Source organism: Strongylocentrotus purpuratus, unplaced genomic scaffold, assembly GCF_000002235.5.
Source record: "Strongylocentrotus purpuratus isolate Spur 01 unplaced genomic scaffold, Spur_5.0 spur5_scaffold_5, whole genome shotgun sequence".
Classification (NCBI taxonomy): domain Eukaryota; kingdom Metazoa; phylum Echinodermata; class Echinoidea; order Camarodonta; family Strongylocentrotidae; genus Strongylocentrotus; species Strongylocentrotus purpuratus.
In genome coordinates this window covers 41006006-41031593 of record NW_022145611.1, presented here as the reverse complement: position 1 = coordinate 41031593, position 25588 = coordinate 41006006, and the positions used below count along the sequence as shown (strand labels likewise).

Below are 25588 nucleotides of genomic sequence, written 5' to 3'. Positions count from 1 at the left end.
ACAGTGAACTGGTAAAGCCCTGTGCCTGTGGTAAAAGCAGTCTTCTCTGTATCTTGGGGATCGAGCTTGACCTGCCAATATCCACTTGATAAGTCCATGACGCTGAAATATGCTGATGAAGAAAGGGAGTCAATTGAATCATCTTGGCGTGGAATAGGGTGAGAATCTCGAACAGTTACTGCATTGAGTTTTCTGTAATCCACGCAAAATCTGTATGTGTTGTCCTTCTTCTTCACCATGACGATTGGGCTCGCCCATGGGCTGAAGCTCTCTTCAATGATGCCTCTTTGCAGAAGTTCGTCCACTTGCTCCTGAATTTCCACTCTCATTGCTGGTGAAGTTCGATACGCCCTCTGTCGTATTGGAGTAGCTGTGGTGGTGTCAATGTGGTGATGAATAATGTCAGTCTGACCAATATCCTGAGACGTCGTGCTGAAAATATCACTGTATGTCTGAAGAAGATGTTCAGCTTTCTCGTACTCTGTCCTCGTGAGTTCTGAAGAAGGGAGAACACCAGCAACTGGTGACTTGTCTGTCACTTGTGGATCAGCGTCAGTAGTTACGCTCATGATCTTGTATTCCTCTTCGGTATCCCCAGTAATGGAGAAGAATTGACCAAGGCAGGTGTCTGCAGGTAGATCGACTGCTTCGTCAGAGGGATTAATGAGGCGTACTAGAATAAGACCATCTTGAGGCTTGAACAGAGATCTGGCACCGATAACAGGAATGTGATCTTGCAATGTAGGTTCAAAGTAGCCATCATAGTCTCTTGGTACGATGTCGAACTGTGGCGACGACAATCTTCCCTGGACATGAGTTTCGCAGCTTGGGGGAATCCGAGCTTGTCCAACAAGAGAAACTTTACATTTCAGCGGGGCTTGGTATTGCTGACGATCGATGAAGGGAATAACATTTCCAGGCATGTTGAACGATGTTGGCGATATGCAGGCATTCTGGCTGTCAACAAAGTCCCATCCAAGGACAACTGAATGAGTGATGTTGCGTGCAACAATGAACTTGTGTTGTGTAGCCTTGTTCCCTAAGTGCAGAGATGGTACGATTGTCCCAATGTTGTCTACCAGCCCACCTGTGATAGTAGATGCCATGGATGTCAACTTTTCCAATGGGCTCCTTTGCGATGCTGGAATGGATGACAAAAATTTGGCACTCAACAGAGAGATGAATGATCCACTATCTACGAGTGCCAATACATAGACATTGTCGATAACGATAGGGATGTAGGGCGATTTCTTTGGCGAAATAGGTGCTATTCGTATTGGGACCTTGGTTTGTGTAGTTGATGAATGGCCCTCTTCCTCAACTACCAGAAGTTTCCCTGCTGCTGGTCTTCAAAACGAACTTGACGATAGGGAGCCTGTCTATGGGAGTCAACTTGATAACCTGCAGTGGAAGGATGCTGCTGATTTCGGCTGCTAGATGATTCATACGGCCGTCGAGAGGGCGAAGTCCTAGATTGATATGCGTAGCTCCGATTAGGGCTTGGAGATATGCGTCTTGCATATTCAGGAGATCTGCGTCCTGCATATTCCGGAGATCTGTGTCTTGAATATCCTGGAGATCGGTGTCTTGCATATTCTGGATATCTCTGTCTTGCATATTCTGGCGACCTGTGTCTTCGGTAGTCACGGCTTGGTGACGGAGACCCACGACGTTCTATGTGTCTTCCCTCATGGGCACGTCCTGAAGGGCTTCCACCACGTTGCTGAGATCTGCTAGGCCTTTCAACTGTCTCTAACTTTAAGGACATCCTATCCAGCTTCTTTTCTAACTCGTCGAGTCTTGGCAGTAGTAGTCGTAAGACTGATGATTCTGCAGGCGTCTTGTCCTGGACCCGATCATCTACAGCTGCTACTATACCAAAATCGTGTGCTTGGTGTGCTCTTTCTACACGAAGTGCGATCTTCAAGGCCTCGTCAAAATCAAAGCCTCCGAGCTCGTGAATCTTAACTTGAAGCGGTTTGTCTACCCCGGCAACAAATCGGCGAAATCTCTCACCACCTTTTGCATTGTCATCATAAGACGGGAAAGCCTCTTCTACTAAGGAAGCAATGGCTGATGCAAACACCTCTAAAGGCTCACCTGGTTGGCGAGTTCGGGCAGTAATACAAGACTTGAATGTGTCAATAAACTGTGTCCGGCCGAAAACCTGAGAGAGTTTCTCTTTCATCTTCTTGAAATCTTTCTTGTCCGAAGCAGACAAGCTCTCCCACACGATGAAGGCTGATCCTGCTAGTCTTGCAGGAAGGAGGGTGGTTAAGTCGATAGAAGTGTCCGAAAACGCCTGTGCAGCAACTTCAAATCGGCGTATCCATTGACAGAAGTCTTTGCCGTTCACTCCCGTAAACACTTCTGGCAATTCCATGCGATAAGACGCCATACTGTAGGAGTTATAAGCAATCAACTCAACAGATATGATCATCAACAAGATATCAACCCAGTAAAACTTACTGAATGAGTCAATGTGGAGGAGGGGGGGGGGGTCACTCTGAGTGCAGATGAAGAAAATGCAAACTCGACAGTTGAAACATCTGTGGCGAGCGGCTATGATGGAAGGAGGGTGTATTCTGCAACTGGTTACGTTGCTACGCCAACACTATGTAGAATATGCAGGTTGATATGGCAGAATGCTGTAATGTACGGCAGCCAAAGGCAGACTATACATGCAAACTGGATGTGATAAGTTGCTTGAAAAATACAGAACTGTATGAAGGGTGAAGAAAAAAAACCTCAGTCACCGATGAAGGATGAATGCAGGAATATTCACCAAAATACAGCTCCAGTACGAAGAAGGGTAAAGGAAATCCCACTTACTGATGCAGGATGAATGTAGGAATTCACAAAATTACTGATGTAGGAAGAAATCAAGGCTCAAAAAGTCAAGATGAAACCTCAGTAATTAATGAAGGAGGTTGAATACACACAAACACTAACTGCCTCAGCTTAAAATGAAGGGAGGTCAATCAGTGAGAAGAAGGGTGATATCATGCTCTCAAACATTCACATTTATATACAGATGGAGGGAGAATTTCACTTTGCAACTCACCACTAAAAACACTGCAGGAATTTCTACATATGAAGGAAGGCTGCAATTACAGTTTAGTGCAGAAAAACCACTGCTGGCACCAGTTGTAAAGTCCCACACAAAACAAAAGTGGTCTCACATGGTTGAGGACTTGGGCTGCACTATTAGATTTTATTCCAACCACAAAATGGCTGCCAAGATGGCTGACATACAGTCCATCAAAACAATAATCACCAATCACAAGATTGGACAATAAGTAAGTAACCAATAGAAAAGCTTGTAAAAGATAGAGTGCCATGTGCCATGTGTGCTGGGTTGATATAGCTAAGAGATAAGGAAGAGTGTGTGTGTGTGTGGTGCTATAGCAGGTAATGTGCATGAGGATGAATGAATAGGGACAGAACAATAGAAGCCAAGAGCTAGCAGACAGGAGAGAATGAATGTAGGTCAGGAGTGCGCTAAAGCATATCGGAGTGGAAAGCTAAATGTACAGTGTAAAATAAACAAGTAACCACTTGGATCAGTGAAATTAAAACCTTACACTTATATAAACTCAAAAAGTGATTGTAGCCCGACAACAGCCGACTATTACATGAATGAATAAACTTTTCTTTTGTATAGCTTAAGAGCCAGCTAGGTCACTGACAAAGGGCTGTACGTCAGCTTGACTAGGACCTTTTTGGTAGGCAGAACACATAGGCCTACAAATCCTAAGCCAGATCCACTCTAAAAAATCAAATGTTAATTCAACATTTAGAAGTTTCGAGGAACGATACATTTTCAAAATGGTGCCATACCTCTGACATTCGTGCTGGATCCAACTTGTTTGTTTACTGTTGGTTTCCAACTTCATAAAGTAAGTGTAAGTAAGTGTGCCACAGTCATTATGCAAGGACTATCAAATTTCATGAAAGTGATAAACCTTGGATATCTAGTGAGATAAAATCGTTAATTAAACGAAGACAGCAAGCTTGGCACTCTGGTAATAAAGAGCTGTGGAAATATTTTAGAGACAAAGTTATAGATGCAATAATATTAGCTAAGGACTCATTTTATAATAAAAGAATTCATACACTTAAAATAAATAATCCCGCTGATTGGTATCGTCATATAAAACTCATAACTCAAGGACCTCAAGATCAACCATCCATCGACATACCAGGTATTGCAACTGATCAGCCTGAACATTTTAAGGAAGCAGCCGATTGCATTAACGATAAGTTTTTATCTGTGGCAGCAGACCTACCGAAACTTGATAAAACAAAGTTACCAGCATATTTACCTTCACCTGTGGATTGCCCAATAATAGAACCGAAAGAAGTGTATGATCTGTTACGTAAACTTAATTTACAAAAATCGACTATTTTAGGCGACTTACCTGTCCGAATATTACGTGAATTTGCTTATGAGTTATCTTTTCCATTATGTTATATTCTTAATTTTGCATTTAAGCAAGGGGTGTTTCCACAAGTATGGAAATATGCTGAGATAGTACCAGTACCCAAATCATATCCACCAACTCTACTTGAATTACGGCCCATAGCCCTAACTTCTTACTTTGCTAAAATAGCTGAAACTTTCATTACTAAGTGGTTGTGTGAGGATATTGGTGATATTATTGATAAAAACCAGTATGGAAATCGTCGTGGTCTTTCTACTTGCCATTATTTAATTGCAATGTTACATAATTTATACAAAAATGCAGATAAACCAAAAACAATTTCAACAATAGTTTTAACCGATTTTTCTAAAGCGTTTGACCGGATTGATCATAATATTTTAATTTGTAAACTTGTTAAATTGGATGTACGACCATGTGTCATTTCATTAATAGTAGATTTTTTAGAATGCCGCCAACAAGTAGTAAGGTATAAAGGTCGTATTTCAAATGTAAAAAATAACAATGTAGGAGTCCCTCAAGGTACAAAATTGGGGCCTATATTATTTTTAATTATGGTTAACGATGCGTGTCATGATTGTTTACTCCCTTTTTATAAGTATGTGGATGATTTAACTATAGTAGAAAGCCGGACTTGTACACAAATATCAAAATTGCAATCGGAATTATTGTTATTAGAAAATTGGTCTTTACTCAATAATATGAAACTTAACCCAACTAAATGCATTGCTATGACAGTCTCTTTTATGAAAAATCAAACTCACCAACTATTGTATATTGATGAGACACTTTTAAATGAAGAAAATGTAATCAAAGTTCTTGGAGTTTATATTCAATGTGATTTAAAATGGAATACTCAAGTAAAGGAAATGTTAAAGAAGTGCAATAGAAAGTTATATATGTTACGTACCTTGAAACGTTTTAATTTACCTATTATTGATCTCGTTATTGTTTATACTGGATACATAAGACCAATTTTAGAGTATTGTGCACCACTTTTTCATTCCAACCTAACACGTATACAAACAGATAATATTGAACGAATACAAAAACGGGCATGTAGAATTATTTTGGGACTTAATTATGAAACATATAATCATGCTCTAGAACTGTGCAATTTGTTAACGTTGGAAGAACGTAGGAATAAACTTTGTTTTGATTTCGCCATTAAATTAGAAAAGCATGATTTGTGTTCGTTATGGCTACCAAGTCAAAGAATTGTTAAATTTGATTTACGAAATGTACAGAAATATTCTCAATTTATTTGTAAAACTAGTCGCTTTAATAACAGCTCTATTCCCTATTTTGTTCGTATCTTAAACGATTATTATTCAAAAAAGTAAGCTTCATATATTTTTGTATATGTTTATGTTTAATGATGTTGCCTATTATGTGTATAAATGTGTCCAGTATTTTTATCCCTTTATATGTCATTAATTTTATTTTATGTCAACATGTATAATGCTCAGTGTATTTTAAATATAATGATGTTTTTACCTTGTACAAATGATCTGCAATTCAGCTTCGGCTGCCAGAACATCATACGAATAAACCCTTATTGAATTGAAATGAATTGAATAGTATGATAATGATAATGATGATTATATTACTGTACATTGACTGTGGTATATTAATGACAATAATGAAGAACATACTTATCATGTATTAGGTTATAATGACGTTTAGTCATTAAAATTGAGGTCAACTTTGTGGGCAGGTTCACTGCCATTAAAGTAAGTTATCAATATTGATGTAACGCTATACATTTACATATTCTCTTTGTTCTCTTCTCAGTGCTGCAGAGTTACGTCACGTGATGACGAACCTTGGTGAGAAGCTGACAGACGAAGAGGTGGATGAGATGATCAGGGAAGCCGACATCGATGGTGATGGTCAAGTTAATTATGAAGGTATGTTTTAATGGCAGAAAGTGAGGATCACGTTAACTTATATTTTGTGGTTTAAAAAATTTCAGTTGAAAACACATGATGGTTATATTTTGTATACACAAACTAGTGCGTATAGGCATGAAAAAAGTGACATCGCGGCACAATAATTCAACAAAAGACTTACTCCCAGACAAAATTATGACCCATTAAAACAACTATAGCATTAAAATGAGAGCTTCACGACTCTGTGTCGAAAATAAAAAATTGCCTTCACAATGGGGTTATTTCACGGGTTGATTAATTTCTCTAGAAGTACTCATCAAAGGTTTCAATGAGCAAAATTGGCGTTAACAGATTGTGAGTTATCATGCACTGTTCTGTACATTATTTCCCCCTACCTCTCTGACCCGATTACATGCGCTATAATAGACAAAATAAGTGCTCAGTTTTAATAACTTAACAAAATAACCACCTGGGTGCCTTGGGGAAAAATAGAAAACTAAAATATCAGTTTAGAGTAGAACATTAACAAATATGGTGATACTAGCTAATTCATTTAGACATTGTGTATTCGTTCCCGATTCCATTTGTCTCTACTTTCAACGCATAGTGGTTTATATATTTCCATGAACTCAATAGGCTTTTAAATTATCTCATCTCAACATGACAATTTTTTCGCTAAGTTTTGTTAAAATTATTACCCTATTTGATGTCATTTTTTTCTCTTGCAGAATTCGTGACAATGATGACATCACGGTAAAGATGCACCATTTCTTAGTAATTTTTTTTGTAAGAAATTATTTGTTTGTTAAATATTGTATACAATTACAAGTTTAGTTAGTTCTTAACGTATATCAGAAACACGATGACATGTAGACGAAATTATTTTACAATTTCATATTGGGAAATGAATAATTGTTTTGTACTTCAATCATCATGTACTTTTACATGTCTTACATGTTGTTCTTCCTAAATCCTGATATTATATCGTGCTAGAAATTTTATTTAACAGTTTCAAATATTTCATTACAGAGCTAAATTGAATTGTTCATGCTTATCATTATTATTTAAAAGACTTGATAGAAAATGGCTGAGTTCCCTAGTAATTAGTAAAGTTCCATCAACGAGAATTGTTTCTTTCCTAAACCACAGGAAATTATCAGCTACGTATAGAGGCATGCAGTTGTAAGTCAGTGATTTGCAAACTGATGTGACTTGTAAAACTTTATTTACACATCTTTATTCCAATGTTGTGTGATAATTCACATGATTCTCTACAACTATTTACTGAGCTGGAAACCAAAGTTTGTCTCTATCACTCTCCTCTATATCATCGTAGAGGGAGATAGCAGCGCTGTGATAAGAAGGTGGGAAGAAGATATAATTGTAATACAAAATAGCTGAAAAGACCCGTTTGACTCAACCGTATGATAGCGTTTTTAAAAAGTCACCTCTTTTGAAAGTGTTAAGATCTTCCACAGTCTTATGTTGGTATGACATATTCTAAGCATTATACCAATTATTTTCATTAGATTGTCTAGTACAGGTCAAATGTATAGTCATGTATTAAGAGTTAATGCCGAATCTTTTACTAATAAGTGTCGTAATATTATAGCATGTAAGACAAACTTATCCGGGAAAAAATTGTAGAAATTAAAACAAGTAGAAAGATAGCAACTAAATAAGAAATTACTTAAAATTAGCATAAATGCTTAGCTTCTTTTTGTGTAAAGTAATATTATTTATGGCAAAGTGTGTAATAGTAAATTGTTCACTACGTAATGGTAAACGAGTATATAAGTAGGCAGCTGCACATTTTCTTTACTCGTATGTCCAGTCAAACCTGAGCAGAAAGAGTAATCATTATAGACAGATCTGATGATCTTTATAGCAGTGTATTTCGATACAAATAAAGTATGCGATCTTTGTATATAAACAGTTGGTCGCTTACACCGGTTTGACTGTAGGCCTACATGATAATGCCATCCATTAGTTTATGAATGTTTCATTGTGATATTTTGTTAACAGACATTTTGTTAGGACAATTGTTATGAAATAAACATTCTGAATGTCATTTTATTTTTCTTTGTCTTTATTTTTCGTCTTGAAAAAAATGTTTCTCCATGTCGATCTCAGAGTCGTGGATAAATCTTGAATATGCCACATCACATCAAAGAGATACTCTGTTACAACCAAAGCACGAATATTTGAGCGGAAAGTGATAAACCGGAATGTAATAGCAAAGGCGTAGCTCGAGGGGTATATGAAGGCACTTGCCAATTCTCCATCGAATGGCGATAGAGGGGATAGAACAGAGAAAGAGAAAGAAAGAAAGCGAGAAAGAACGGAAGAGGGAGAAAAGACAGTGAAGATATAAAGGCCCCTCCCACACCCTACCCTCGTTGATTTAGTGTAAACAGACCATTATATGAATTAACTATTTATCACTAATAGTCGGATCAGATATTTCATTTCATCTTAATTTAATCTAATTTAATTTCATCTCATTACATTCCATTTCATTCATTTCAGATATGAATAACATGTCTAATCTAAAAAACCAAATATAATTTCGAACAGAACTAGGGCTCAAAGAAAGAAAGAAAACAGTTTTGCGAGAGATTTGCCAATATATTAGTATTAGGTTCTAATATATTGAATCTGATTCTCTCTTTCTCTCTCTCTCTCTCTCTCTCTCTCTCTCTCTCTCTCTCTCCCTCTCCCTCTTTCTCTTGATTTGATTGATTGATTTATTGTTTATTCAAAAGAATCAAGTTTCGCGCCAATAATTCCGAGTTGCTAATGAATTGTTTATTTAAATAAAATAAGATACTACAAAAACAATTGTTCAAAATATGAATTAATCAAATACAGAGATCTTTTCCACCTTTCCCTCTCTAAAATAAAAATGAGCCTGAAAAAGGAAATCTAAGTTTGTTGGTGAATAGAAAATCAACATTTTTTCATCTTTCATAATGACACCAAAACCATGATCTAGAAGTGTCAGAAACCCATCAGTCTAAAATAAACGAATGGCTGCTACATTTGATTCTGGAAAATAAGGTTTCTGAAACTGCCTCTTTGGGCTGTCTGCAATTAGTCATGCGTGACTGCTTGATTATGATTTTCGTGTCATATTATAAAAGAGGAGAAATTGAGCTTTGCAATTATATAAACATAAACCCAGGAATAATTTGAAATTATTGAGTTATTTAACCGTAAACTTGGGTTTCCATTTTCAGGGACACACTGTATAATATTGATAAGCTGATATAGCTGATAAGGTTTCTTTAAAACCATTTAATCTTGCACAAACCTTGCGGCAAAAAAAGAGAGGGTAGAGGGCACAAAGGAGAGAGAGAGAGAGAGAGAGAGAGAGAGAGAGAGAGATCATGATGATTATTATTATGATGAAGATAAACGGGTAATGACCCCATTACCACTTTATTACCGAATTTACCGCCTGATGTTCAACATGGAAGTCCAACATGGAAGAAATCTATTCGTTGATTATTCCATTCCAAAGAAATTGAACGGGCACATGGGTGACTCAAATTGAATTCCCTGCCTTCTGGAAGAGGTATCAAATATGATATTCATTTTATGTGCACATTATATTCTTTACGATCTCAGCGCATTTACGTGAACAAAATACAAAACAACTCTCAATTCTGTAAACATCTTTCACCAACAATAACCTCAATCAAATCAATTGTTAGGCACAAAGGACCCCGGATTAACAGTCATCTTCTAGAAAAGAGGGCACGGGACAAAAGGCCAAGAGGCGCTTCAAGAGGGGTCTCAGTGCGAACTCGAGAGGATTGTCGAGAATCATTGATCATCGTCGACAGGCAATCGATGGGGATGGATAGTCGTCATCCTGAAACATGTTGAGAAATTCGGTAGGATGTTCTTCCTTTCCAGGTCACGACACTACACTACCATTAAATTACTCTGGCAAATGATTAGCAAGTGAGATCACCCTGATCCCCAAAGTGAACCCGCCTTCTGCGGCCACTCCTTAACGACATTTGCAAATATGGCTGAAAAACCATAGAGATAAACAACATTTTGCATTAGGACGCCACTAGTTATAGTGGAACACGTCTTTGAAGAAAGAAAATTAAATGCAGACTACCCATCCCAACACATTGTCTATCGATTTGTATATTTGTGTATTTTTATGTTTTTATGTTATTATTTTTATGTTTCAATCATATAAAAGTAGCAATTTGATTAATGCTCCGTGAGATTGCTTGTAAGCTAGTTAATAACGGTCCGATTGATTAAAACTAGACTGGGGGTAATAATTTTCAAAGCCATTTCGAAGCACATATTAGTAACATAATGCGATACGCGCTATGTAAGAACGGAATATTATTGTTTAATTGGATATACTTCTACTTTAGGGCAGACAATCATTAAACAGAGCATGCCTACGATCCCAGACTACAACACAAACACTCCAGCTGTCTCTTGACTTGATATACATAGCTCGTCAAACCAACGGGGCGTATCGCTTCGTATTCACACGTGTATGTAGCGTTTATGGTAACCATGGGTACGAGGTTACGCCGTGTCTACCCGTGTTGCGTGGACGCACCGCAGACGGGATCGTAATAATAATATACACACTCGAATACGGATATACCAACACTTCCGAAACATATATATACATATCATGTTCGCGTGAAATATATAGTGATTTTGCAGTGACAGGAACTGATATATAAGCAGGACATTGATATTTCTGTAATATCAATTATAAGTTGGTGGCAAATTCGGGAGAAGTTTTAAGAATCCTGTTTTGACTATGGCTTCGGGAGGGGCCGCTGTTTTGCCGAATGGGGAGAGTGAGAAGTCACCGGCAGCGAACAGACCCGGTCTAGGTCGGACGAGAAGCGCTTCGAGTATCTACACCCGCCCTACCCCCTTCAAGGTATGTACCACATTTACAATGATAAGTATTACTGACTGGCAGAAAATAACGTGATACCATGTAGCAGGCACCCAATTTCTCATATTGAATACAGAGTAAATTGTACAGGTACAAAGTCAAGAAATTGCTTATTTCTTTGGTGGTCATGGAAAATTCCAAGTGAGAACAGCCCCTTCAGCTTCAGTGGGGTTACAATTTATTTTCTTTTTGTGTTATATCAAGTGAGTGATCTCTTTTTTTTCTTCACGATTTTAAGGAACGGTTTGATCTACTATAAGGGCAGTATATAACAAAGTATTTGATCCCCGTTACACATTGGAAAATAAAGTTGTTTTCATTTTCCCGCACACCCCCCTTTCTGAAAAACCAAAGTGACCTAGAGACAATTATCTTGGGTATACTTTCTAAATTTTTGTTTTTAAATTTATATAATGTATGATAACAAAACCATACGACTGAGTAGGTTAGTATGACATGATGGTATGGATCCCTAACCTTGCATTGTATTAATTGAATATAAGAATTTGGGATTCAGGACAGTGACATAATTATACCTTTACGGGAAATATAGTCACAGTAATAGTAATTACAGTGACAGGAAATTCACAGCGTTAATCGTCATGTTTGCATACCTGCAGCAGATTATCACCAGTGTCCTTTTTCTTATCTATATAATCCAATGGGTACACTTAACCCGATGTATGTGTTTTTGTGATAAAGCTCCCAATCATAACTGTTTACCCACAGACCAAAGGCCACATTATTAAGGATTTAATCAAGATAAATGTTATTTTGTGTGGAGTATATTATATTCATATGATCATTAACAAATCATATTAATACTAGTACCTGATCGCTATTGACTTAAGTTGGCGATAAGCAACCACGTTGTGTAATAGATATCGATTAAACTGTAGTTTTAATGAATATTTATCTATTAATTTCCACTTCATTATCTAATACTCTGCGTGCTTTTAACAGTTTTTGTAATCGCTTCTTTGTATAACTGTGGAGAGGATAACTATATTACATGGAGGCATGTCGAAGCCTGCATTTATTGTGAGTCATTACAGTACACAGTCTCACATTTTATTGAATGTTTCAATTTAGTTTTTTTTAACGCACTGACATAGATTTCTGTAAAGATCATTGGGTCTTCCTGTAACAACATTTTATAAGACGTTATGTGAGTCTGTTATGTAGGCATTCTAGATAAGGGTATTCCTTTATTTTCATCATTTAGTTATGTCTCAGGATAACGCGGAAAGCTGCCATAATCACGAGTGCCGTCAGTGGCGGAGCATGGATTGTCGATCGGGGGAGGGGGGGGGGGGGTCTTACTTAATTGATGAAATGCGAGAGAGGGTCACTAAGATATTGTGGGTCCTGCATGTTATGGTTTTCAAGTGTTCTTTTTCTATGTTTCTCTCTTTCTTCTTCCTCTCCACTCTATCTCTTCGCCTCTTTCTTCTTTATTTGACTAATATTTTATAACAATAATTTGAGTGACACATAATTTATGACCCTGTATACATCTGGCGCTACGCCACTTGTTCAAAATTCATTCCACGACGCTTCCCTTATACAAGTTTATTTCATCTTATTCTTTATCCATTATTTAGAACCGATCAGCCCTGGCAGAAAACTACGAAACACCGAGGAGCGGTCGCGAAGGATGGTGGAGAAAAGAAATTCGGGAGACCCCAATGCCAGGTTCTTACGACTTCAAACCTTTCCTGGAGGATTTCGAGACCCGCCCAGCTACCTACTGCTTTAAAGGGGAGGGGCGCAAGAAAGATGCAGCAAAGCAGGGCAAAGGGGCAGCTCTCTTGCCGGGGGCGTACGAGGCAAAGGACAACATGTACTTCTTAGAACGGACAAGACATACGTACACATTCAAGAACACATCGAGATCAAAAGATTTACCCATTGTCAAAGATAAGGTAAACATAACTTTTTATTATTTATAACTGTATAGGGATAAGAAAAGAAAGACGCCAACATTTTTTTTAAGGACTTCCTTGCAAAATTAAATAGCATTGTTGGATCCTCTTTCTATTGCAAATATAAAGTATAAATTACAACATTTCTCTCTCTCTCTATATATATATCCGGAATATCCCCCTTCCCCTACCTGGCCCCCTCGCTCTCTCTCTCTCTCTGTCTCTCACTCTCTCTTTCTCTGTTTCTCTCTTTCTCTAGCAGTCGTTTTTAGCTCCATAAACCTCCCTTTTATCTCTTCTCTTCCTCTTTTTACTCCGTCGTTTCTGGCACAATGGTAAAACAATAAACATGTAGGAAAATATCTTAGCCGTTAGGAGACAAAAATCTTTAATAAATATGAATAAAAAGAGGGTAGGTAGATTCGAGTAGTATTCAGTTTCCTTTTGCATTCGACGTCATTAACTATTTTTTATGAAATGACAAAAGAAAAACAATAAAACCAGCTGGAAACTGAAAGATGACCGCTCAATGACATTAATGGACGTTTAATAGGCCTAGCAGACAATTTCAGGATATTGTGCTGTATTTATTAAAGGCCCTTTGAATTTCCCCAATATCATAGTTAGGAACCCAAGAGTAATAATGATAAAAAGGCTTCCTCATTATGCGTACCAAAAGCACCTGCCTGCTCGTAAGTATTGGTGCACGTATCAATTTAAAACGAAAGGCACGCCTGCACTGATCCATGGTATTATAAAATTAAATTAAATGTAAATGTGATATCATGAATAGATATTATTTGCAAATTAAGGGTTTTGACAAGTCTTGCGTGAGAATATAGGACCGGATTTTGTTCTCTCAGAAATGACCCCCCCCCCCCCCCGCAATATGATATCTGTAAGACTCGCTCAGCTAGGGGCGGTGTAGGGTAATTTTCCTTCGCAACATGTTACCTTTGTTTTTTTTTTCCCTTTCTTTTCACAAGAAGGAGAACAACAACAACAAGATAATATTTCGCTTTCATGTTTTCGTGCAACCTTTGGTCTAAAATGGTTTCTTTCAATTTTATTTCACCATCTTTGGAATAACTCGATGTTACTGTATTTCAATAGCCATGTCACTATTGATTAGTATAGATTGCGTTCCGTGCTTGTTCGTAAAAATTGACTTCTTTTTACTCACCAATCGTTGACAAGTCTTATGTCCTTGTCAGTTAATGACATATTGATGTACATTGTCATTGTATTTTATTCTTTCAGAACGTCAACGTTTGTCCAACCGCATACAAAATGGAAAATGTTCTTTCGTGTGCTGTCGAGAAGTCACCTTCAAAGTGAGTCGCTTTTTATTGTGTTTCGGGAGATAGTCCTCTAGTGCAAAAAAAATGTATAAATTGCATTGTGCCATGTTGTTGAAGTTGTGATGTAGGCTACCTCTCAGACAAAGCTATATAGTAGAACTATATTTATAGTGGAAAAATATTGAAATTCCTCGAAATTTGGACATGGGTTATAATGAGGGTATAATGAAGATATATAAAGGTTAGTTTTAAGATATATATATCAGGATGATCGTATTAAGGTAGCAAAGAAACGATATGAAGAATATGATCAGACAAAATGTAGCTAAAGAAGGGAAGGATGATCTGAATATTACGTCATAATTTGTATCGGACCATATTCATAATATAGATTATTGATATGACTGAAAAGATGGTGTTTAAAATATTTCCACGGAACGCATGTACATAATAAAAGTAACGATTGGTGATCAGATCGACGCATATAGAGAGAACAAATGCATTGATGAAAAGTAATATTCTGTTTTCCACTTTTACTTCGCTCAGACATATGGTCTTCAAGTCGAATGCACAGCGATTTCCAACTATCTATTTCAAAGGGGTGAGTATTACAATTTGAAAAGGACTGACTTGAGTTGCAATACAAGTACTGGTAGTACCTTTACTGCTGTGTTCATAACGTCCATGTCTGTTCAGAGCCAGAAGGACGTGAACTCTGTTAAATAGTTATCCATGAGTTATAACGCCCTTATGGTTCCAAACAGAAATGTCCGTTATTGATTGAGATGGAATGAAAAACAGAGAGAGTAGAGAAAGATGGGCCTTTCAGATATAACATCACATCAGACAAACATAGAGAAAACAGCTATCTTGATGTTTGTGGTCATACCGAAATCATACTCTTAATTTCTACAAAATTATAAAAAAATCAAGATCAAAAATCTTTTCCTAAAAATATGACTAATAATGAGTTTATACAAAGTCTGAAGTAATTCCGACATCTTTAATCTTACTGCTGTTTACTGGATATTTTTTTTACTCCCAAAGTGATGCAATTTTGATGTAAGCGGTTATAGTTTTCCTGGCAAGATTTCCATTTCCTTTCATCGTCCTTTCAATGTATTTATACTTCACGAATAAAAGAAAATGCTTATGTAATTCAATCAATTTTCTTAATTTCTGTGTTCAGACGAAAAACCCACCTCCATGCCAATACGAGTACCGTGAACCCCAGGCACTACATCAGATCTCATCTAGCTTCAAGTCACGAACGCCAAGATTTGCCACATCACATACGGTAAGCAATGTTCCGAAAACTTTCAACTAGATTGCATTAAACTTAACAAAATGCCACATATTTCAAATTGGACGGGTTATAGTCAAACATTACACCCCACAAACCGTAATTTAAATTTATATTTGAGAATTGTGATTGTGATAATTTTTGTTCATGTTAATTTCTCTTGAAATATGATACCATTCCACTTTATATTACTTGTAGAACGAATCAAGGTTTCAAAAAAGGAATAAGAGGTCGTTAATTTGTTTGTTGTTTCTTATTTCATTCACAGAAAGTTCCTGGTCCCGGTTCATATGAGAAGACATATCAGTCACCCATGCCAGCTACCATCACCAAAATGGGTCGAAATCATGGTCTTTTCTTCACCAGCGCTTTCAGTGTTTGATCATAATGGAACCTCAAAAAGAAAACATGTTGAACTTGACTTAATTATCTTGAAACGAGAGAAATAACAGGATGATGATAGATGGTCGGTTTGGATGGAAGAGATACCATGTGAAGATGCTCAAGACTTTCATGACTTTCATGTGCATGGTGACTGAATTCATCGAAAGAAACAACGATGCACTGTGGGTGAAGATAACAGATTTGGGATGGACTTGTTAAAAAGAGATTTTTGTACAAGCGAGGTGATACCAACTTCAGTAACTATACGTTTTGGCGTGTGCTATTAGAAATAGCTGAAACATCTATGAAGTGATAAAACTACTGCAAACGTTTCCGTAAATACGTTTCTAGAGTAAACAAAATCAGCCCCTCCACCTGGGGAGATCCCCAAATTATATTCCCAAGAAAGTTACTTTATTTCCTCCTACAGCTCCCCCCCCCCCCTCCCCCTACCAGCAGGATTCACCAAATGATCTAACCAGGAATTCCCCCTTCTCTACGACAATCATGGATCCTCCCTTGTAGAGTTGCCAGAGGTGCAGGCATCGCAATAAAAGAAGAAAAAAAGAACATTTCAGAGGATTTCCAGCATCTCTTGATTATTTTATGTTTCTCGATTAATTTGTTCATTATTTGAGGAAACATTTGTTTTGATGAACCATCTTTTTATTGTATGTATATAAACATAAATCCTCCATAAATCTATCTGATTGAGAGAAAGTTGCAACCACAAAAATATCTTTTGACTTACACGGTCAAAAATACATGTTCATGTATAGTCAATTTTAGATGCAATTTTCCTTGCTTATGTGCTTATCTAATGGCTGCAATGTGTCTTTGAGCTTGAGTTTGCAATAATTGGATCAGCATTTAGTTTGTGCTATTACAAGCGTTTTTTACATGTGGAATAAGTTATATTTAAGACATAAATCATACATCGATCAGATATGTTTGGAAATATTTGAGACAAATCTTTCTTCATCAAAATATGGACCTGTCCATTGGCTATTTCACTTTCAATGAATGATTTATTTTAATTCTTTAAATTGATGATCAGTTCATAATATCTTATATAACTTCATAAGATTAACACATCCAAGAAAAAGTACAGAATATTTCTTGGAAAATACTAAATTTGACTAACAATTCATATCATCTATTTATCTAACTTGTGGGGTTTATCTACACAGATGACAGCATCGCAAGATACAACTGTGATGATACTGTGATGATAAATAGGATTCCGATTTTTAGTTTTTGATACATGATTTGCATGTTTTACAGAATGCCTTTCATTGTCTTCTAAAGTTCTAGAAACAATTTCACCTATGCAATAAAGTGTTTTGTTGCAATATACAATGCTGAACAGTGATAAGACAAAATAAGGACATTGTACATTTTCATATTGAATTTTTGAATGTGTATCATATAGATTTTTATTGCTAATAAATTGAAACCATCAAATATCAATGATTTATTTCTCATTTCATATGGTATTATATTCATGGTATGGAATGTTGGGAGGAAAGTAAAACAAAAAGTAAGAAAAAGAGAGGGAGACATAATGAGATAGAGAGAGAGAGAGAATGTGAAGAGAGAATGGGGTGAATGGGATAAATCCTATATGAAGTGTAATACAGAGTCTTAGGTAGAATACAGAACTAACCCATTCAGTGACAAATAACCAGGAATGATTCATCATGGAAGTCATATTACATTAAACATTACCAAGAAATATTTATCATTTCTGTGTTTAAAATACATGTATATCCTTAATCTATAAAATGTAGTTCTGGGGAAGATACATGTACCTCCCTGCATATCAGACTTCATCACTTTTCAAATCCTTTTGGAATCCGACAAAATGTTCACGAGTATCTATCGGTCCCTCTTCCCTTCTATAATAAATTATTTGTGACAAAACGTTTTCAGCATGGCTCATCATGGGAATCAAGCCCACAACAAACACACACAAAATATATTTCGACACCTGTTAAACTACAAGCCATAGTATGATTCTTTTGTGACTTTTATAAATACTATTATACGATTGTTTGGTGTTTTGTTTTTTGTTTACCTGACTGTTAAGAAAGCATGTGCTTGTAAGGAAGCAACCAGGGGACCGACAGCTTTACATCCTCTTCAAGGGACTTGGTAATGAGGAATAATGCCTTACTAGAGGTCACTGATATATTGACTTGGGTCGCACCCAGGACCTCCCGGCTTGACGAAACAAACTGCTCTACCACTGAGCCATCACGCCTCCATTATTGCTCTTAAAATGTTTTACATGCCTTTACAGTAGTTGTGATTGAAATTTGAAGATCTATGGAGAGTGTGTTGACCATGAAGATATTTCATCCTCAATACATTCACCCAAAAATGGGCAAAAACATTACAAGTATGTGCATGATTCTGTTTACACACGTATTACTTGTAAAACATAGTTTGCACTGTAAGACTATGGCTTCTCATGTGTTTCTGGAAACATGCTTGATCTAATAACTTGCTCTTGTTCTCATGTCCTGTTGTAATACGCTGTATGAGACTAACATCACAATCAATCACCAATCATTGTTTGCATTGCCTATGCTATGTCACTGAATTGAGCAGTCACTCTTTTTGTTTAATCTTGTAGCTTCTGCCAGTAATGGATACAAAAATGCTCCTTAGTTGAGAATGTTCATCGACTCCATTTAACAATTTATTCATGCACTTAGGACAGAAGTAGATTGAGGTATTATCTCCAGTCTATCACTAGATTCTCCTTTTTAATGGGGTAAATCATTGTCTCGGTATCATCTGCTTCCAGAAGTCTCCTCATCGGTTTGCTCCTCGGCAGCTTCTTGAGTTACTGCTTGTAAGAAGTCTCTCCTCAAAATAATGTCCATGTTAAAGCAAATAGCACAAGAATGGACACCTCTAGGGGTTTATACTACCATGAATTGCAAGATAATGGTCTTAAGATTGCTCAATTAAATGTTAATAGTCTTCTCAAACATATTGAAGAAGTAAGGACATTTGTAAAATCAAATAACATTCAGGTTTTTGCTGTAAATGAAACCAAAATAGATGCATCTATTTATGATGATGAAGTCATGATTGACAATTTTAACTTGGTTCGGAAAGACAGAAATAGACAGGGAGGCGGGGTCGCCATATATCTTCACAAATCTCTACATTTTGAGAAACTAACGCATGAAACTTTAGATGATTTAGAAGCAATTGTAATAAAGGTGTATCTTAAGCTTGCAAAACCCCTTGTCATATCAACTTGGTATAGACCGCCCTCTTCAGACGTTGGAATCTTTAATTTATATGAGCTGTTTCTTAGCTTTATTGACATAACGAACTGTGACACAATTTTAGTAGGAGATGTAAACTGTGACCTACTGGCCAAACCTTTATCGAGTATGAGTAAGAAATATATGGATATCAATGATATGTATTCTCTAGTTCAAGTTAACACAAATGAAGCAACCAGAATTACAAATGCTTCTGCTACATTGATTGATCATCTCTTAACGAATAACTCCCCAAACGTAAAGAGTTATGGAGTACTTCATAATGGAATGAGTGACCATTCTATTAGTTTTTTAATTTGGAATGCCAATGTTTCATCACACCCCAGATTTATTAACTTTAGAAGTTGCAGCAAACTTAATGGTAATGAGTTTAGAAATGATATTCGCAACCAGAAATGGGAGTATATAAATCAGTGCAATTCAATTGATGAAGCTGTTGAATTATGGCAAAATCTGTTGTTACAAGTTGTTGACAAACACATGCCATATCGTTCAAAAAGAATAAGTACTAGGGGCTCTCCGTGGATGAATGCAAGTATTTATAAACTCATGAAAAAGCGTGACAAACTGAAACGGAGAGCGTGTAAACTTAAAGATGAAAAACTCATGTGTGAATATAGAGTACTACGTAATAAAGTTACTACTGATGTAAGAAAAGCAAAGAGAAAATACTACTCTGATAAATTCTCACTTTCTAGTGCTAATCCAAAACAGACTTGGAAGACATTAAAATCTATCATTCCAAATAAGAAACGTGACACGCCAATAGTTGCGCTTAATTCAGAAAGTAATGTTGATACTGCTAATCTTTTCAATACCTTCTTTGCTGAAGTAGGAAGTAATTTAGCAAAAGAAATTCCCGATACGCCTCTCCCTATAGAAAACAATATACCATTAATCAAGAGTTTTGAGTTTACCCTTGTAACCGAAAATGATGTGTTGGGAGTTATAAACAAATTGAAAAATACTAAATCTGTAGGTGTAGATAAAATATCAGTTTTTGTTTTAAAAGCATGTGCTACCGAGATTTCACAGAGTATTGCTAACCTGATCAACCGCTCTTTGTTGAGCGGTAAATTTCCTCAACAATGGAAAAGGTCCAAGATTATCCCAATTCACAAAAGTGGCGATAAGAGCTCTCCTTCAAATTATCGGCCCATCTCAATTTTGCCCTGCGTATCTAAAATACTGGAACGGGTTGTCCAAAGACAAGTTTTGGAGTTTCTACATGAGAACAATATCTTGTCAGCCGCCCAATCTGGATTCAGGCCACGTCACTCAACTATTACCACTCTCCTAAAAGTAACTGATGACTGGCTTCACGCAACTGATAAGAAAGAGTATACGGGGGTTGTATTTGTGGACTTAAGAAAGGCCTTCGATACCGTGAATTGTGATATTCTTATTAAGAAACTCAATAACATAGGAATTTCTGGCACTCCATGTACATGGTTTAAAAGCTACATGTCAGACAGAGTCAGTAGGACACTTATTAATGCAGAGCTTTCTTTCGAATCAGTTATTGAGTGTGGTGTGCCCCAAGGTTCCCTTCTAGGGCCACTGCTCTTCATCGTATATATAAATGATTTAGTAAAATGTATAAAAACCTGTCAAGTTCAGTTGTATGCTGATGATACTGTTTTATACTTCTCACATCCTTCTATAGATAGAATTGAATTAGCTTTGAATTCAGACCTAGAAAATATGTATTACTGGATGTGCCAAAACAAATTAAGTGTCAACTGTCAAAAAACAGTTTGTATGCTCATTGGAAGCAACCACATGATATCTAAAAAGAATGTCCTCCGAGTTTCATTGAATGACATCTCCATAGATCAAGTTCATCATGTCAAGTACCTTGGCGTCTTAGTTGATGAAAAGTTAAACTGGAATTTACATATAGACAATATGTTGAAGAAAATTGGTCAAATGGTAGGCTTTCTAGGAAGACTAAGGCGATTCCTAAGTGAATCGGTACTGAAATTAATATATAGCTCACTGATCCTTCCGTATTTTGATTATGGTGATGTTATTTACAGTGCAGCTTTCAGGAAATATACAGATCGCCTTCAAAAATTGCAAAATAGGGCAGGCCGGATTATACTTAAAATAAAACCTGAATCTCATGTCTCTGTTTTGGAAATGCATAACGCTCTTAATTGGCAACTCTTGGACAAAAGAAGAAATCATCATTCCCTTGTTCTTATGTATAAAATAATGAATAATCTAACCCCCGAGTATTTAAGAAATGAATTTGAGTGGAGAACCCATTCCTACCCTTCCCGAATTGGAGCTCAAATAAAATTACCCAAACCGAGAACAAATTACCTCAAAAGATCATTCAAGTATAGAAACACAAAGGCCTACAACACACTTCCTCCTCATATCAAATCTTCCCCTAGTGTTAATACATTCAAATCTAAGATTGCAGAACTGTTACAGTAGCACATGGTCCCCCTCCTTATTTTGTTATGATTACTTGTTTTTTATGAAATGTTTTTTTTTTTTTTTTTTTTTTTTTTTTTTTTTTTTTTTTTTTTTTTTTTTTTTTTTTTTTTTTTTTTTTTTTTTTTTTTTTTTTTTTTTTTTTTTTTTTTTTTTTTTTTTTTTTTTTTTTTTAAATCCCTTTATTTTATATTACTTCTTTTCGTTCTTTCTTCAAAATGTATTTACTGTTGTTCATATAATGTATTTATGTTTTGTTTTGTTTATGTAATTGTTCCGGACCCCACGGAAGACCAGCTTTCCCATGTCGGGTTAGCTGAATGTGGGCTATCCATCGTATTTTATGCATTTTTACTATGTTTTTTATACGAAAATAAATACTACTACTACTACTACTACTCCTCAATAACTCTTGCAGCTCTTCAGCTGATAAAGCTTGTTCAGGGAACATCCTTCTCGTCAAGGCTGCTACCTGAGGATCGCCGCTTGCATCACAGTCACTATCATGGAAGTCATGAGCAGAGTCAGAGGAGATGAGATGTCTGGCGGAATCGTGTCTGGCCTCATTGAGAGTTCTGAGCATATCTCTGGAAGTTATTTTCTTGTTGGATGCTTGACCTGTGCTTGTTTTCCCTTTAAGCCTTTCTAGCTTTCCCTCTGCAGAATAACAAAATTGACTCGTGAATTTATATTCAATCAAAGGACACATAGTATACCGTAGATAAGATTAAGACTCTAGATTAAAGGCTAAAGCCATGGATTTTGAAATGAAATGATCGTGACACTAAACAATGATACATTGTAATAAATTTGGTTGATTTAACAACTAACTGTTTCTGTATACACACACGTTACTTTTATCATATCCCCATATTCTTTAGTGCTTTAGTTTAGTCCACACATAGGTGCATTACTATCCTGGCTGTGTATTAAAATAAAAGCTGTGCTATTGATTCTCAACATTTCAAACACCACTGTACAAAACTCAACTGATTTCACTCAAAATCAGTACTTTAGTGACGATTGATGACACCTAAATAGCAGTACAATACAATTTTGTTCAACTTTCCGATGTTAGAAAGAATAAGTTTAAAATTCAAATTGCGAGTCTACTGTCAAACCTGCCGATCAACCGCATCGGCATGATTGTGTGCATCTGTGTGTTACGAGTGTATTGACTACAAGCCTTTTGTTAAGTCAACGCAAACCGGGAGCCAAATATCTGAAAAAGCGGCTCCCGGTCCCTAATTTTTTTAGAGAACTGGGAGCCGTTTTCCAGGACCAGGAGCCGTTTCCAAAATTGATGAAAATATGTATTCTTTTAAATGATTTGTTTACTGTTATCTTTTATTTATACATAGTTTAATTTCTACTTTTAATTTTGAGCACTCATCACTCGATCATACCTTGGATAAATCTGTCATTTGTAGTTGCTGTAGTTCATGTTTAAAACTATATTCATGCCGTTAAATGTCAACAATTGAAAAATGTTAGGAAGGGGGAATTAAATTATTAATAAAAAAATATTTAAAACAACAACAAAAAAAACAAAAAAAAAACAAAAAAAAAAAAAAAAAAAAATCGAATTTGTCAAGTTTTAGGCTTTCAAATACTAAATAAACATGCAAAGCTGGGATTATTTTGTCATTTGGAGTTGTTGTAGACCATGTTTGTTGATATGAAGTGCCTTTTCATGACTTTGAAATTAATAATATCAGTCTAAGAGAAGAGGCAAAACATGCGAGTCGCCATCTATAATGACAATGGAATCCAAAATGGCGGCTCACATTTTTTACCAACTAATGTCATTCATTTCAAAGTCATGAAAAAACACTAAATATCTACAAACAGGGTCTACAACATTTCCGAATGACAAACTAATCCCAGCTATGTATTTTTTAAAAAGTATTTGATTAATGTTCTGCGTTATTTTGTTGCTGAAATTTGAAAATAACAAACTCTTGCCTTTAATTCCATTTTATATTATCGTTATTAATATTATGGCTGATATGATTATTGAAACATCATCATTAGCATGGGCATAATTTACAGATATCATTCATAAATATGTATTTTGAAGAGCACTTAGATCTAGACTAGACCCTAATTAGGATTGGGTAGGGTGGCACTGTTATTGTTAATTTAATAAAGTACAGTAGTCTACGTAGATATGAACAGGTGGGACTGTACTGAACACTGATGACGCTTACCTAAAGACTGTAAGTAACCGTCTGCTTGCCATGTTTCCTTTTCTTGACTTTGGTTGTTTAAACTGGCAATATTACTACTCGTCGGTGAAAAATCATCATCGAAAGAAAGTTCGTGAGTTTCTCTACATTCTTCACTCACTTTCCCAAATGCAAGATCGTTGCGGTTGTCGTCGTTTTCCATTTTTTCTTTTTAATAAAAGTAGTCTACGGTCAATGCGCAGCCGACATGACTTTTTGATGGCGCCGCCCACTTTTTCTCTCCGAATGTCTCTTATTCTCCTTCAACTTGTAATCTCCAACGGGCTATTATTATGCAGCCCATCTCAAATATTCTCATTCAAGTTGGATCATCACAATCACATATACCGTAGTCTTCATCATTGTATTAATGTGTTTCAATGAGATCCTTCTCTCTCCTTTTAGTCTATTTTTAAAAAAATCATCTCATTTTCCTCCAACCTGCACAACTTTCATCTTCCATCACCGTCTTTAAGTCTTTATTAATTCCTCCTCACACTCCTCCTTTCTCTCCCCTAACCCCTACCACCTCCCCATTATTTTTAAATCTCTTTCTCTCCTCTCCTTGTCTCTTCCCCTTCTTTCCTCTATATCATTTTCACCCTCTACCCCTCTCTCTCTACGTAAATTAGTGAAGTAATCTTTCAATATATTCTAATCAAACGCCTGACAATTTCAAACACTCAATTAGCATTACTCGACACATTTATTAAAGCAATATATCCTATATATATATTAATCTGTAAGATAGAGATGTAAATAAGAGTATTTACATGTCATATGTTCTACACATATAACACTCCAAGTCGGAGGCTTCTAAATGCTTTCCTCTGATGTTTTCCATGTTAAAAACTATTCATCTACTGGTATACATTGTATGGGGCATGTGAAATTATTTAAAGAGATCTAAACAGTCCCTCTTTTTCCCCAAACAAATGCAACATAGATAAGCAAATAATAACATATTTATGTTACTGTATTAATGCATTTCAAAAAAAGTTTCCACCCAATAAAAAAGTCACACTATAGGCTAAATGTGGGAGGCAAAAAAGTAATGAATTTTAACTTAATGTAAACCATATTATCTACCCTAATTTTAAATTACATTGTTATCCTGAAATAACGTTACAAATAATGTGTTGGTATTTGACAACCTTGACGATTTCCTGTAAAGATCATTTGCATTCATTTGAATAATTCATGTATCAACAAATCATATTTCTTTATTTTCAACTGCACATGTCAAAGTGAAAACATGTTTTTTTTTATTCATTACAATAATTATAACATTCTAGTATAGCTGACTTTTATTTTATATTAAAGGTTTTCTTCGCTTTTTTAGACAAAAATTTTGACGGAACCAATTTCTACATCAATTAATAATATGCTAACATCACAATATGGTTTAA

General features: G+C 36.0%; 3 protein-coding genes across 4 annotated transcripts in view; 2 read left to right on the top strand and 1 right to left on the bottom strand.

Moving 5' to 3' along the window:
• The window catches only part of LOC115929540 (calmodulin-like), a 33786-nt gene extending 25497 nt beyond the window's left edge, over positions 1 to 8289 (top strand). The window contains exons 5-6 of the mRNA XM_030998732.1: positions 6237 to 6352; positions 7063 to 8289. Coding sequence (XP_030854592.1) covers positions 6237 to 6352; positions 7063 to 7091 — 145 coding nt within the window. The 3' untranslated portion in view covers positions 7092 to 8289. The remainder of the gene's footprint in view (positions 1 to 6236; positions 6353 to 7062) is intronic.
• A 2673-nt stretch (positions 8290 to 10962) lies between these two features.
• Positions 10963 to 17665, top strand: LOC115919066 (protein STPG4-like). 2 transcript variants are annotated; one of them, XM_030998671.1, is made up of 6 exons: positions 10967 to 11270; positions 12893 to 13213; positions 14474 to 14547; positions 15061 to 15115; positions 15704 to 15811; positions 16086 to 17665. In XM_030998671.1, the coding sequence occupies exons 1-6, from the start codon at positions 11145 to 11147 to the stop codon at positions 16197 to 16199; spliced, it is 798 nt and encodes a 265-aa protein (XP_030854531.1). In that variant the 5' UTR covers positions 10967 to 11144; the 3' UTR covers positions 16200 to 17665. The 2 variants fall into 2 exon arrangements, with proteins under 2 accessions (XP_030854530.1, XP_030854531.1); XM_030998670.1 differs by lacking the exon at positions 15061 to 15115 and having other exon boundaries at positions 10963 to 11270.
• On the bottom strand, positions 17610 to 24616 carry LOC115919067. The gene is made up of 3 exons (XM_030998672.1): positions 24162 to 24616; positions 22353 to 22608; positions 17610 to 19075 (listed from the first exon to the last, which is right to left on the bottom strand). The coding sequence occupies exons 1-3, from the start codon at positions 24340 to 24342 to the stop codon at positions 19000 to 19002; spliced, it is 513 nt and encodes a 170-aa protein (XP_030854532.1). The 5' UTR covers positions 24343 to 24616; the 3' UTR covers positions 17610 to 18999.
• Between the last annotated feature and the right edge of the window lie 972 nt (positions 24617 to 25588).